This window comes from Vidua macroura, chromosome 1, assembly GCF_024509145.1.
Source record: "Vidua macroura isolate BioBank_ID:100142 chromosome 1, ASM2450914v1, whole genome shotgun sequence".
NCBI lineage: Eukaryota > Metazoa > Chordata > Aves > Passeriformes > Viduidae > Vidua > Vidua macroura.
Genome location: NC_071571.1, coordinates 71470637 through 71486349, shown reverse-complemented (window position 1 = coordinate 71486349; position 15713 = coordinate 71470637). Strand labels below are relative to the sequence as shown.

General features: G+C 40.6%; 1 protein-coding gene across 1 annotated transcript; it reads left to right on the top strand.

Annotated features, from left to right (window-relative positions):
• Positions 1-3955: 3955 nt before the first annotated feature.
• On the top strand, positions 3956-15713 carry LOC128814519 (heterochromatin-associated protein MENT-like). Its single transcript, XM_053990425.1, has 8 exons — positions 3956-3989; positions 5453-5628; positions 6695-6781; positions 8382-8519; positions 10472-10589; positions 11348-11490; positions 13496-13663; positions 14545-15713. Exons 2-8 carry the CDS (start codon positions 5461-5463, stop codon positions 14944-14946), a joined length of 1224 nt encoding a protein of 407 aa, XP_053846400.1. The 5' UTR covers positions 3956-3989; positions 5453-5460; the 3' UTR covers positions 14947-15713.

Below are 15713 nucleotides of genomic sequence, written 5' to 3'. Positions count from 1 at the left end.
TTGTCAGGGCAGAAGTGGCTGTTTAAGATCATCTGGTCCCACCCACTATGCAAACAGGCTAAACTGATGCTGGTTGCATAGGGCAATATCCAGTTGGATTTTGAATACCTGTCTCCACCAAGGCAGGATACATAGGCTCTCTTGGCAAACCATGTCAGTGTTTGAACATCCTCATAAGCGACCATCTTCATCCTCTCTTATGTTCAGATTGAAAATCATGTTATCAGTCTGTGCCCATTGCCTCTTGTCATCTGTCGTGGTTTGACACTGGCCAAACACCAGGCACCCATGAAAGTTGCTCACTCACCCTCCCCTACCACAGCTGGGCAGAGGAGAGGTAAAAAAAATTGATTAAGGGGTCATGAATTGAGATAAGGACTATGAGAAAACACTCCAAGGGCAAAACAAGCTTGGCTTAGAGGTACAAAGTGAATTTATTACAAACTAAATCAGAGGAGGATAATAGAAAATACAATAAACCCTTAAACACCTTTTCTTCCCCCAACCCCTTCCCCCTTCCCATCAACAATGCAGGGAGATGGGGCATGGGAGTTTCAGTCAGTTCATCACCTGGGGTTTTCTTCTACTGCACAGGGAGAGGAGTCCTTCCCCTGTGAGACTGTGGGGTCCCTCCCACGGGAGACAGTTCTCTGTGAACTTCTCCAGCATGGCTCCAATCTCACAAGCAGCAATCCTCCCAAAACTGCTGCAACGTGGGTCTCTCTCTTTCCATGGGGTGCAGTTCTCCAAGGACAGGTTGCTCTAACCTGGAAGCAGGGCCTCCTCTCTCCACCCGGTCTCCCAGGATCACAGCCTCCTCCAGGCATCCACTCACTCCAGCATGAGCACCTCCCCCACGGGCTGCGGGTGGATCTCTGCATCCCCCATGGATCCCCACAGGCTGCAGGGGCACAGCTGCTTCACCATGGTCTCACCACAACCTGCAGGGGAATCTCAGCTCCGGTGCCTGGAGCACCTCCTGTCCCTCCTTCTGCACTGACATTGGTGTCTCCATGTTGTTTCCTGCACATGTTCTCACCTCCTCCTCTTCTCTGGATAAAAAACCCCAAAAAACTGTGTGCACTTTGTTTTCATTTTCTTCTTAAATATGTTATCACAGAGGTGTTACCAACCTCTCTCAGCTTTGGCCATCAGCATGTCCATCTTCAGAGCCATCGGAGAATGGCTCTGCTGGACATGGTGGAAGCTTCTGGCAGCTTCTCACAGGAACCACCTCTGTGGCCCCCTTGCTACCAAAAAAAACAGGCCATGCAAAACTCATGGGAACCTCTGAGAAGAGCCTGGTTCCTTCTTTGTTACATCCTGTAAGGCATTAGTCAAGTAACAGGTGCACCGTGGCTGCATTTCCAAATAACTGTTTTCAAGAAGCCTTGTTCTGGATCATCAAAATTTCCAACTTAAGGTCCAAGAACTCCTCTTTGAAAAGTCATGGTAACTTTGAAAACTAAAGAAAGAAGTACTTAATGGAAACTGGTAGAGCAAGCCTCAACACAAAGATGTTGTGAGCATGGACTGCTTGTCTCTTAGTGATTCCATGCTTGTCAAAATGCAGCATATTAACATGCTTTTAGTTTATCCTACAATGAAAAAGAGGGGGTTTGTGTTCCAGTACCAATCTTAGATTCATAAAATAATCCCTGGCACCTCTGTGGTAGATGGAATTCATGAAAAGCAGAAATGGTAGACATAGGTTACATTAATAAAGCCAAGAAAATTTACAGTGTTGGTGTACTGTTAGTGTACAAGACAAGGACATATAAACCCCTACTGCTTTCTAACTGCAATGCAAATGCATCCATATTTTAAATGTTTTATTTTGTCAACAGAAACAGGCTCAAGAACCCCATTTTTCAGGTGTAATTTATAGTCCTGTCTTTACAGTTCTATTGCAACAGATGTGATACTTGATCTCATTTTCTTCCTACGCAATATAGCTGAATAGGATTTTTTGCAGAGCAAAAATCCATAATTAGAGTTAGTCTAACACTGATTTTAAATTCTGCTGCTTATTACTAGCAATAACTGCAAGAGACCTCATCTTCAACAAATGCCCAAAAGGCCTACTCAGAGTGGATCATTTACAAGATACAGATACATGAATATGGTAATCAATCAAGCAGAAATATACAACCTCCCTGCTGAGCCAGATAGGAATGAAAGATGGCTTCAAAAAAGACCAAATTTCTTCTTCAGTATGCCAGAGGAAAATGACTGATTTTATCAAAACAACTTTTTTAATGACCATTTGTCAAAGGTCAATCCACTTGAAGTCAATAGGTCAGGTATTGTGATGCAGTGAAACCTTTTTTTCCACCATTCTGTCTGCATCAATTCACTATTTGCTCTCACTGTTTACATCTGGCACTGCAAAACCAACAGCACTTCTTTGGCTAATGTGTTCTCTTGTGTAACTCCAATGTCTCTTACTAAACAGGATCTTGCAGCAGCTAGTATATACCACAAAGAGTGTCTACACAGTTTGGGAACCCTTTCTTCATTTTCCTGCATTTTTTGCCAATCTTTGTAGCTTGTAGTACCACTAACTGCTTTTTTTTTTTTTTTTTTTTTTTTTTTTTTTTTTTTTTTTTTGGTTTGTTTGTTTTTCTATGAATTTATCTAAAAACCAAACAACAGCAAATTAAGATACACAGAAGAAACATTTCTTAAGCTCTTAAGTAAATACAAAATTGCCTAATACATTTCTGAAGCAAGAAAATAAGATGAACATGCAAGGCACAAAAACTACACTTAAAAATAAAAGGTATGAAGAAAGGAAGGCACACAACTCTCTCTTTGCATGGCATATGCAGCAGTCAGATTTTAAGTGTATAAAAGCACTAAAATATAATCCTTGTTCAAAAGATGAACTTCATACTGAAGATGAACTTCATACTTTTCTACACAGGTTGACAGCATGCAGGTAATTTGTTTACTCTGCATGTGCCATACTGGTCGGCAGGGGCCATTCTTTACTAAGGTTGAATGTAGCAGAAAAGACAGATCATGATCACAAATGAAATTTACCAATACAATTTAATCTGGGTTACACAGATTGAGATCAGAATTACATGGGTTTAAAGTAAAACATTTTTGTACATCTTACATTACACCTTTGCTGATATCCAGTTTTACACATTCTCCCGTTTTTGCTCCCTGCTCTTTTATGACAGTTTCAGTAAAAGAAATCATTACAAGCAGAGTTTCCAAGTAGCTTTTCAGCTTTTGGTGGACGATTCAAACTCTCTAAGTCCATCAGAGAGGGATAGTAAGCTCAGTACAATGTAGGTTTCTAAAGCACCTTCACTGACTTTGCTAGGACCAGAAGTCTTTAAAAACAACATCTACCAGTTCAAATGAGCCCAGCATTCACTCTTATTTCATCACTTATTTTAGGCGACTGTGTAAATACCTTCTGAACTTCCTTTGTGATGTGTTTTCTTAAAAAAATAAAAAAGCAAAAATGCAAAATATCCTTGTACAAAATAAGGGCTTTATGTGACCTGAGGTCTACAAGTATTTAGATGCTTCCCCTCAAATTTAACAAGAGGATCAATGAGATTAACAAGCTATTTCAATACTCCCTTTTAGCCATAGTTTTGAGATCCGTTTCTATTAATTTCTCCAGTTGGTATAGAGAAAAGGAAGCTGTAAAATTATTTCACTGTATCTGTTGGCAATGCAGTGTGGTTGAATTATTTTCTGCAATTCCTACTTTTTTGTGGGCCAATCTCCAAGGTTGTGACCTCACATTCAAGTGACCTTGAATTGAGGACATCTCTGAAGCAGGTGATAGAGAGGAGAGCTGGGAATAAATGAGGGAACGTGCACATTTAATACCAGAAGAGGATGTAGATAAGAAAAGGGAGGTGCAAATATTTCTACATTTCCAAAAATACTCATTGCCCCACAGACCGCCACAGACCCTGACTGAAGACAGATCTTAACTCTTTTCTCTCTCGGGATTTCAGGTAACTGGATATTTGTAACAAAATAACTAGCTTTCATTTGAAAGTCTTAAAAATTCACTTAAAATTCTTTGGAACTGAGTGGTTAAATGATGGCATGAAAGACATTCAGGGGAAGGGAGTGTTTATTTTTTACTATGAAGTGTAGCCCTTAAGAAAATGTTGTGGTGAGGCACAGTGAACAGAATGCAAACCAGGGCTGGGCAAAACCTATAGAGACTGGGAGGGCAGAAAGTTTCCTGTCCTGTAGGAAGGGTGCCTTCATCACCAGGGACTATCAGCATCTCCAGGAAGAGCAATAGGATATGTGATTTGAAGGACCTAAAAATGCTTAGGCTGCATGGCATTCACCTCTGAAGCACTCCTGGGAATGCTTCAAAGCTGTTGCAGAGCTCTAGGAAGCTTTAAAAACAGAACTTGAGGACCTCAGAGGCTCCACTTTGACACTTCATGGGAGCAGCCTGCTTTGAAGACTGCAGTTTTTGATTAACCACACAAATTGCGGGTGAAGATGGATTTAAATGCCCAGTTGCTGTTGATCTAATGCTTAAATTTTACTTGATGTCATCTGACACTGACTTTACCAAATGTTTTATTAGTCTTTATTCTGATGAAGACAATGGAAATGTCTGAGTTTGTCCTTATATTTATCAAGGTATTACATGGACCAAAAAATGGTTTGTTCTGGTTCCATGTATTAATTTAATCCTGGGGTTGTTGTTATTTGTTTTCTTTGGTTTTGTTCTGTAAAAACATACTTAGGAAAAGAAGCAGAACACAGATGGAAAATGTGCAGGATAAACCAACAGGAAACCAGAGAAAATTTGTTGTTGGTTAAAAGAGGAACTATTTGGGGTTGTATGTAAGATAAAAGAATTTTCTTGAAAATCAGAAATTAGCAAATCCAGCTACAGCTTCCAAATATGGGTTTACCTATACCAAGAACATGTAATAATCTGTATCTCTCTAGTAGTCTTCAGGATATATCTGTAGTGAATCACCTGAATTCAGCTTTTTTCAGCAGAAAATAATACTAGAGGAAGTTTAAACAAATAGAAAAAAAGCCCAAAGTAGCATGGTGAGAAATGATTCTGTTTCACTCTCTCAGAATTGAAGAGTAACTCTACGAAAATAAGGAAAAGAGCAAATACATTTTTGAAACAAGTCTAAACTCTGAAAACATTTCTAGCTAAAATTGTACTCAACTGATGAAAAACAAGTAAACCTGGCAAGGACACTGAAAGTGACGAGGAAGGAAAAAATAATGCAGGTCTTAGAAAGAAACCTACTAGCTGACTGTACTTGGTCTCTGTACAGTGTTTTACCCAGGGTAAAATACTTTTTTACCCAGAGGTATCTTCAGACTGTTTTTGAGAGGTGCAGGCAATCTCCCACTGGCAGCTTCGTATTTTTTAAAAGAAGCGAAGGGGCAGTCACCACCTCTCTCTGACACTCATTTGTCTCAGGTGTACCAATGGAATCTCTCTCAGTGTCAACCAACAGCTTCACTCTGGACCTTTACAAAAAGCTGAATGAAACTTCCAAAGGCCAAAACATTTTCTTTTCTCCTTGGAGTATTGCAACTGCTCTTGCCATGGTCCACCTGGGTGCAAAAGGTGACACTGCAAGCCAAATGGCTGAGGTAAGCCCTGAAATTAGCTGTGTCTCACCTTCAGGGGGTTCCTGCATAAATTGCACTGTTATTCTACTTATGGAGAACAGCAAGGAACAACATGGGAGGACAGTGATCTGCAATGCTGACAGCATGAGTAGGGCTCTTTTCCGTACCAACACTATGGCAGATCACTTCCACTTTATTTCCAAGATCTCTGCTCTCCACCAACCCTACATTTAGCTTACACTTACAGTTCACAGAGCATTGCAAGTGGTCTATCAATGAGAAGTTATTGACATTAGAGGATACTCTTGGCCTTGCTTGGAGCTCTCCATTCCATTTTAACTGCCCTCTGAACAGAATAATTAACCTAATATAATGCCCAAAAAGTAATGAGGACACACCTTTATTAAAAAAAAAATTAATATGGCAGTACGATATGCTAGAGGAAGGAAATCTGGAGATAATCTCTTGAGTAAGATACGACTGCTTCTAGACCTCAGCTAGTTCTGGCAGCAGTATATCTGCTTTGTCATACTGCATACAGAAGGTAGCAAACTCTCTGAACGTATGTTTGGCTGCACAGGAGAAGCATAAATCTCAGTTTGTGACATAGTCAGTCCATAAAAATGGTAAATCTTCCTCGAATAATGGAGATATGTGAGTATTGAAAACATCAGAAAGTCATAGAATATACTGTTGTAATGGACCCATGGGGATCATTGAGGCCAACTCCTGGCCCTGCACAGGACACAGGAGTCACACCATGTGGTTGAGAGAATTGTCCAAACACTTCTTCAACTCTGGCAGGATTGGTGCAGTGGGTACCTCCCTGGGGAGCCTGTTCCAATCACATTACTGATCTATTATTAAGCAGCCCATGTGGCCAAATTCTATATAGTAATGATACAGTTAGAGAGATTTAATCAATGTCCTCAATAACATATAACATAATGGTCCTTAATAACTTCAACAGACTGTCTTGGGCATGGCTGGTGGTTTACCATACAAAATTAAGACATTTATAACCCCTGGGCATAATAATCTCAAATAAACAAGCTGTCTTTATGAACATTTATCATCATCATCACAGGTTCTTCATTTTAACCAGACTGCAAGAGAAGAAGGTTCATCTGAGACAACAAGGCCTTCTCCAGCAAGACCAAAGAAAAGAAAGATGGTATTTATTACAACAAAAGACTCTGAGATAAAAATCTCAGAGAATGGGATAGTCCAGTGCAACCACTGCTTTAGGCTTTTAACATCTGCTTGTTTTCAGTCTATTATCTACTGTCTTGGTTCAGTAAGAACTATATAAAGAAAAAGTGAAATAACAGGTAATATGACTGTGAAACTCATGAATTCAGTCTTTCAAAAGCAGAACTGAGACACTAACAGCATTTTGATTGGCCATAATACTGTCTCACTTGGTTTTAGCTGGGCTGTGGAAATATCAAAAAATCATTGGTCCTAATATGCTTTGGAAAATTCCATTTCTTATCACCTTCAGGTTGGTTGGGGTATTTGTTCTGTAATGATAAGCATTCACACCTGATACCAGCCCTACCCAATTAAGTCTCTTCCTCCTTTTGTATGCACAGACACATCAGGCAGACAAGTTCCCCTTTAAGGTAATGTGTGTTGATCACCCTTGCTCATCAGCTCCCCAGAGACTTGCCAGCAGGAGAAATGGTCCAGATATTTTTCAACAAATTAACTCCCTAATCATTGAAAAGTATTACACTCAAACAAGCCATGTTTTTTTCAGCACAGAAACTAAAAGACAGCTGAAAGAAATTAAATTAGACTAACTTAAAATAAAAAGTGCAAGGGGATTATATCATTCTGTCCCTTGATGGTGTGAGATGGTTCTTCAAGATGATCACTGTGCTCACATTCATTTTAGCAACTCACTGACTTCATAAATTGTACCAAAGTCTGTCTAATCTTTTCCTTCAGATATTTCCCCCTATTGCCTCTTTCTTCTGTTTCCATCCCATTGAGAAAAAAACAGCCTCTGCTATCCTGCGTCCTCTGGCCACCAAATTCTTTCCTAGGTGTCCTTCCTGGCAGCCCATGTCTCAGCATGAGTGAGAAAAGATCATAGCAAGGAATGACAGACGAGTCACCCTGAGTCAGTGGCAGAGACTCTCCGTGTCTCACATGCAGGGCACAGTACATGACATGGGGGAGGACGCTGCATCCAGGCAGCTGGTGGGGAGCAGCTGACATGTAGCAGTTCATTCCTCCATTTGCAAAGCAACAGCTGGAAACAGCTGGCAAGCAACCTCATCCTCCCTAAAACCATCAACACTGACATCCAGAACAAGCTCTCTCCAAAATCCAAACAGCAACAGAAAACACCCATGTGAAACAGGAAAATGTGAATAGTTGGTAAGTCCGTCCCTGACGCTCGTTTCTGTGAGGGTAGAACACCTTCTCAAAAGCTGCCAGGCTGCATTAATGGATCCTTGAGAAACTGAAAGGTCTTGTGAAACTGAAAATCAGGCCTGAAAATGACAAAAATGAGGAAACTCAGCTTCCTTGGTGCACCATCAGATGATGCCCCAAATGCCTACAAAGCACGGCAGAAATAAATCATTGCCCTACAGGTAGAATCCCATTTATCTAGTTATACACAGTGCTGCAAACATGCAACATTCTCAAAAAAGTTTCATTCCCTGAAACTCCTTTTTAATTAAAACAACATGAACAATTTAAATAAAGCAGGTGCATCAGACAAAAAGAATAAATCCATATTAATTGTGTCTCTTTCCAAGGATCCTGAGCATGAGGGAGCAGAAAACATCCACTCTGGCTTCAAAAAGCTCCTATGTGACATCAACAAACGCAGAAGCACTTACTTGCTGAAGAGTGCCAACCGACTGTATGAGGAAAAGACCTACCCATTACTGCCTGTGAGTTGAACATCTTTATGTGGGAATATGCTGACATTAAGAGTGATTATCAATAGAGACAATAAAAAATTTCCAAATGATAGCACTGGGGCTTAAGTGAGAACACGAGGACAGCCACAGAGGGCTAGCCTTGGGGAGGCAAGAAGTCCATCTGTTTTCAGCAGTGGGCAATAGTTTGGCAAGTGCATGAGAAAACTGTGCAGTGATTCTTCTCTAGAATCTGCTGTGGCCACCAACTGATCTGCAGCTCGGGGACTCGTTGAACCTGAGGGCATGTCTAAAGTGACCATGATGAGCTGTTGTTTCAGGACTTTGCACACTTGTCTTTTGAATCTACATCAGCCCTCACCACCAGGATTTCCACAGCTGAGCTATACACTGCAGGAAGCACCTGGACTTTCTGAGCTTGCTGCCTGTTGGCATTGCTGCTGGTTCATCTCTGTTCTGAAGGACATTTCTCCAAATCTCTGGTCACCCTCGTCCCCTGTGTCTGTATTTTTGTTACTGTAGCATTTCTGAGACCAGGGAGGCCACAGCTGCATTGCAAGCTCAGAGAGTGGACATACTATAGCATTATAAAGTGCCATTATGGAAAATTCTCTTTTGTTGCCTACTCTTTTCTTCATAGTTCCTAAATTTTCATTTGTATTTTTGGCCATGATTAGGCAGGTTTTTTCATGCACCTGTCCATTACAGCTTCAATACCTCATTCCTAAATTGTAACAATCACTTCCTATATCTTACACTTTACTGCATCACCTATAAATATGTTAATATATATATTTTAATGTAAACATCTAGACTTTGGTCTTATAGAAAAAATACTGTAGTACAGATGCCAGTACACATCCTTGTGGTACTCCAGCAGAAATAACCCTTCACTGTGAATGTTTTTTCCTCCTACTCTTGGTTTCCAGTCTTTTAAACAAATGAGACATATCTCTGTAGTCCCATGGATGCTCAGCCTTTGGTGACAAGTCCCACAAAATGCATTTTGGTAACCCAAAAAGACTGTAATGGCTCAGTCCTTTTACCCAAATGCTTCCTAACACCTTCAGAAAACTCCAACAGATTTGTGATTTTCAATTTCCTATTACAAAATGTTGTTGGCACTTCTCCAATAAGTCACGTTAACCCATACACCCACTACACCCATTCTGTTCATTTGCCCCACACTGACTAATGAGTTTGTAATTATCTGTATCTCTGAAATCTTTTCAGAACTGATGTTGTATTAATCATCTTCCAGGTCCTTGGAAGGGGGTTTTAAATGAGATTACTGTTCTTTGATTTTGGAGTTTGTTTGGTTTCCTGAGTAATCAGCAATTTGTCCTTCTAGATGTGTATTACTCATTTTCTCCATAATCTCATGTACATTTGCTTTACAGAGAATCAAGGGAATTTCCTGCTGGGAATCTCCATGAATGATTTCACAGCAGACAGCAATGGAAACGTTAATTCTGCTTTTCTGCCATGACTTTATTCTACCAGAATATTCTTTTTATTGTCCTCACAAATTTTTGCAGGTTCCTCACCTCTGAAGCAAACTAAAAGCCTTTGTTCAACTTTATATGAGACTATTATTCCATCTTGTACTGAATAGTACTTCATAAAGCAGGAAAAAATAGTATTTAAATTATATAAAAATGTCATTTTGAGAAATTTAAAAAAATGTAAAGGTTTCATGGATATTTCAAAACTAAAAATTTCCACCTTTGATTTCAAACACAGAAATTTGAAGTATCAGTTTCCTTGAGACTGAAGTTTGATCTGTCCTTACTTAATATTTAGAATAGAATGTATCAGGCCTTATTATAAAGGTTACTGCATATAAACCAAGTTTTCTTAAATTATGTATTAGTGGATTGTATAATTTGTTAAACTGATTACTACTAATATTTTTATAACTCAAGTTTAACTAAATAAGCACATTCTTTAATCCTATCTTTCAGAAGTTCTTGCAACTCATTACAAGCTATTACAATGCAAAGCCACAAGCTGTAAACTTTAAGAGAGCTGCAGAACAAGTCAGAGCACAGATCAATTCATGGGTAGAAAATAAAACTGAGAGTAAGTATCATTCTAATGTTTTTTTTTTTTTTCTTGTCCAAATATTTTGTATTTCCACATTTATTGCTCTCGCAGCCAAGAATCCATAAAAGGTGGAAACTCAGGGCAGGGAGGTGATGAGTAAAGTACAGCTAAACAGTCTGAAGAATGCCTCTCTCCAGCCTAACTGCTGCTCCTTACAAGGTCCTTCCCTGAATTCTTTACGCTGTAGCCTCCTCTGAATCATTGCTGTTCGAAGGCCTGCACAGGTAGATACTCTGTGGCTACACAATGATTAGTGAGGGTTTTACTTCTGCATTCTCCAGCTGCTTGCAACCAACTTGACAGAAAATCCAAGCTATTCCGCTTTACCCACTTTCCAATGCCATTTACTACCAAAACTCCAAAAACTATAATTTAAAAGAAAACCAGAGAATTCATAGAATGGTTTTAGGTTGGTAGGGAACTTAAGAATCATCTCATTCCAAGCCCCCTGCCATGGAGAGAGACATCTTCCACTAGACCAGGTTGCTCAAAGCCCCATCCAACCTGGCCTTGAACACTTCCAGGGATGGGGCATCCACAACTTCTCTGGACAAAGGATACAGAGATACTTCAAAAGGTCATTTTTACCATATGTACAACATAAATACATACAGTAAAAAAAACCTCCCAATGTGAACATTTTTGAAAGAGAGGTGGGCACAGACAAGGAACAATTAAAATTGACAAGTTGTGCAGTCACACTGAAATAACAATATCTTTGTCTGATTTTGAAGGGAAAATACAGAGTCTGCTGCCTGCAGGATCTCTCAATTCTCGCACTGTGTTGGTCCTAGTAAATGCCATTTATTTCAAAGGAAAGTGGGAGAAGAAATTTCTGGAGAAAAATACTTCTGAGATGCCCTTCAGAATAAGCAAGGTAAATTCCTTGTCGATATGCCTGTTGTCCTATGTCAATATGTCTATTACTGAGGAGAAAATACTTCACCTGTATTTCATATGCCACTGCAACACTATGTATAGCCAAGAAAGTGGTATAAACTCAGGGAGAACACCAACTGTGAAAATAACTCAGCATTGTCTTATTTATGCATATCCATGAAAACTGGATTTTAAATTTATAACTTCTTAGTATCAAAATACTTGGGAACAGTTAAAGTTAATTTTTAAAAAGTAAGCTAAGCAAAGTAAGTTAAGGAAGGTAGCTTAAGGAACAGAAGAAATTTCTCTAAATACCATTTTCAAACAGGACCAGGTTGCTTTGGAGAGCAATGTTTACACACCTAGAGCTCGCTTCTGCTCTTGGCACCCTGAAATCATGGGATCTCATCCAGCTGTTCTTCCCACACATACAAACCTCACAGGGAATTTTCACAGGGTTTTTTATTTTAGCTGAGTGTATGAGGGTGATCCATTCAGATGACCTATTCATTGAGCTCACAGTATTTAAATGATCACGCACTGACAATTCCCAGTAGCTGACTGCACACATATTTTTGGACTGTGTCAAAAGCAAGCAAAACTAATTGTCAATGGAAACAAACATTTTGTTTGACATAGATTACGGGTGCAAATACCTTTTGTATGCCAGACAGTGTGAAGCAACTGATGTGACTCTGTACTCGAAACCTACTGCACTACGTGTGCAATTTTAGGATCTGTCATAGCAGATGGTTGTGGTGGGTGACCTTGGCCAGCCACCAGGTGCCCACTGAGACTCCCTATCACTGCCCCTTGTCAACAGGGTAGGGGGAGAAAAATAGGATGAAAAGGTCATGGGTCAGGGAAAGAACAGGGAGAGCATTTACCAACTGCCATCATGGGCAGAACAGGCTCAACTTCAATAAATGAATTTATTGCCAATTCTCAGAGAAAATTAGTGAAGTAAACCAAACAGAAAGTGCTTCCCCCACCCTCCCTTCAACTTCACTTATGACTCATCTGTGCCCCAAAGCAGTGCAGGGGACTGGGAATTGGCTAATATTGTAGTCAGCTCATCGCGTGTTGTCTCTACAGCCCCTTCCTCCTCCTCACACTTCTCCTCTGCTCAGGTGCGGGGTCCTATCCATGGGATAAAGTCCTTCACACCCAATGTGAGTCCTTCCCATGGTCTGCAATTTTGCAAGAACTGCTCCAGTTTGAGTCCACTGTGAGGTCACAGGTGATGCCAGAAAAGGGCTGCTCTCCACAGCATCATAGGTCCTGCCAGGAGCTTGGTCCAGCATGGGTTCTCCAGAGGTTGCAGGGTGGATATTTGTACCACCATTGTCTTCACCATGGACTGCACGGGAATCTCAGCTCCAGGGCCTCGAGCACCTTCTCCCCCTTCTTCCTAGCTGACTTGGGTGTCTTCAGGACAGTTTCTCCCACATCATCTCACTCGGCTCTCCCAGCTGCTTTTGTGCAGCATTTTTTACCCTTTCTTAAATACATAACCACAGAGGCACTACCAATATCACTGACTGGCTCAGATTTGGACAGTAGCAGGTCCGTCCTGGGGCCAGCTGAAACTGGCTCTGCCTGACAGAGGCATATTCTGATGTCTCCTCACAGAAGCCATCCCTGCACCTTCCCCACTACCAAGTAAACCAAACATATCGGTGCCAGAAAGGGTCTAATTCACAGGGTGAATACCAAGGCCTGCAAAGAGAGTTACTTGATTATCAAAGCTTAATCTTTATTTTAAATTTAGAAATACATTACATGGGATTCAGTTAGTAGGTATTTAGCTTGTGTGTTTATACAAATTTTTATAAAGATCTCCAAGACTTTGAAAAGGGGGTGTATGTGATACTGTCTAAAGAAGAGGGTCCTGGGTATCCAGATGCTGCTGAATCTTGTACTTGTTTTCAGTTCAATGAAGCAAGTAAATTTTATCATACTTTTAATGTGTAAGGTAATTTTTATGTCTCAATTTTTTCCAGACCAAGACTACACCAGTACACATGATGTTTTTGAAAGATAAATTTTTTATACTTCATGAAACCACCATGAAATTCAGAATCATTGAGCTGCCATATGTGGAAAATGAACTCAGCATGTTCGTTCTCCTTCCCGATGACATCGGTGATAACACTACTGGCCTGGAGCTGGTAAAGCCGACCTACTGTTGCATCACATACACCATGAAACAGTAACAGAAAGAGATTAAAAGAGTGAGGAAAAACAAGCTTCAAAATTACACTAGAATAGCTCTGATGTGCTCATACTTTGTTTCAGAAACTGTAACACCATAATTTTCAGTTTAGGATTCAGGACATGCAATAACATTACAAACATAGTATTTCTAAAACCTATGTCCACACAACTGTCTTAGACTATTTTGTATCCTCTTTCCTATTGCCAGGATAGCATAGGGAAAGCAAGGATCACCTCTGAATCACTGTGCCCTAGAGTTATCTTCTCCTGAGGGCTGTATTAATTAATGTTTATATAATTGTCAGTCTGGATTTCCAGATGATAGTTTGTGGTGAGCTTTCTCAAACTATGTGCTGACTACCCTGACCCAGAAGGTGCCAACAGCAACTCATGACTATGCCAGGACCAGGTTCAGATTCTAAACAGAGCAGGGCAAATATTTTTATTTGTACCTTAGTTCCTATGCATCCCATTTATTTATCACTACTAAGAGAAAATTTATCCATATACACACACATTAAGCACTTATTATTATTATTATAAGTAATGCATTGCAAAAAAAAAGCAATGTTCTTCACACCAGAGAAAAAAATGACAAACTACTCTAAGGCTTCAGGTCTACACCTCACCACCTTTAAGAAAATAAATAGGAGTATAAGTCACTCAGCACTTTGTCAAATCATGCCCTCTAAATATGATACATGTTCCATCTGTAGTCACTGCTGGTAGTTGAGTCTTGCTTTACATGTTTTTGATGAGCAATAAGACATTGGTCTGTGCATGTCTTGTCTCTGTCCTTCACATCCCAACTGTTTTCTTCCTCAACTCGTCGCAGGTGGAAAGAGAGCTGACATATGAGAAACTGTCTGAATGGACCAAATCAGACAATATGATGAAAGCTGAAGTGGATCTATACCTGCCCAAGTTGAAGCTGGAAGAAAATTATGACCTTAAATCCCCTCTGAGCAGCATGGGGATACAAAATGCTTTTGATCCAAGTCAGGCTGATTTCACAGGGATGTCAGTGAAGAAGGATCTTTTCATCTCACAAGTTATTCACAAAGCTTTTGTGGAGGTCAATGAAGAAGGTACGGAGGCAGCAGCTGCCACAGGTGTCTTGATGATGAGATCGAGAGTCCCAACAATGACTTTCAAAGCTGACCACCCTTTTATCTTCTTTATCAGACACAACAAATCACAAACCATCCTCTTCTTTGGCAGATTTTGCTCACCCTAGTCAGTGAGTCCCTCCACTGCAGAGCAGGAGATGCTTGCTTGCTAGCACAGAGGCAAACCCCAAACCTGAGGCTCTCTGCAACCGGGGGAGCAGGACTTGAACCCCTTCTTCATCAGACCACCGACCCTGGTGCTTGAGGCACAGCTCCTCCAATGCCTCCTTCCTAAGCTGAAGGGACAGCTGTGGCAGTGCCACAGGGATTGTGCAATGCCTTGCACCCACAGAGCAATCCTGGCTATCATTTGGATCAGGCCATCATGTCCTTATCACTATGTATCACCATGGCATTTCTATCTCCCACTCACAGCACTGTGCACATGTATATTTTGCCAGAATCTTTCTCCTTACCCTTATGATGAGGGCCACTTATCCTGATGTGATCCTAGCATGTACCCCCAGCCTGCAGCAATCAGACCCAGCTCCTTTTTTTTAGCCCTAAACTAAGCCCTGGAGTTACTACTGGAGGCAGATCCTCCCAGCCTTCACCCTGTGGCCATTCCCTTGCTTTCCTTCCACATCCCAACTCCCAAGTCTTCATCAGCTCCCAATAACTCTCATGTTGCTCCACAGATTCCTTCTAATAAAATATATTTTTTTTAAAGTACACCTCTCTATGGGCTATTTTCCTCACTCAGACCCTCAGGAATGCGAGAAAGGGTTAAGCCCGTACGGTGTCTGGCTACAGCAACATCTCAGTTTGGCTCAAAGCAATCCTAGCTTCAGAAATAAGTAATAGTAATTAATAACCCTCATGGACCTGGGGTGTT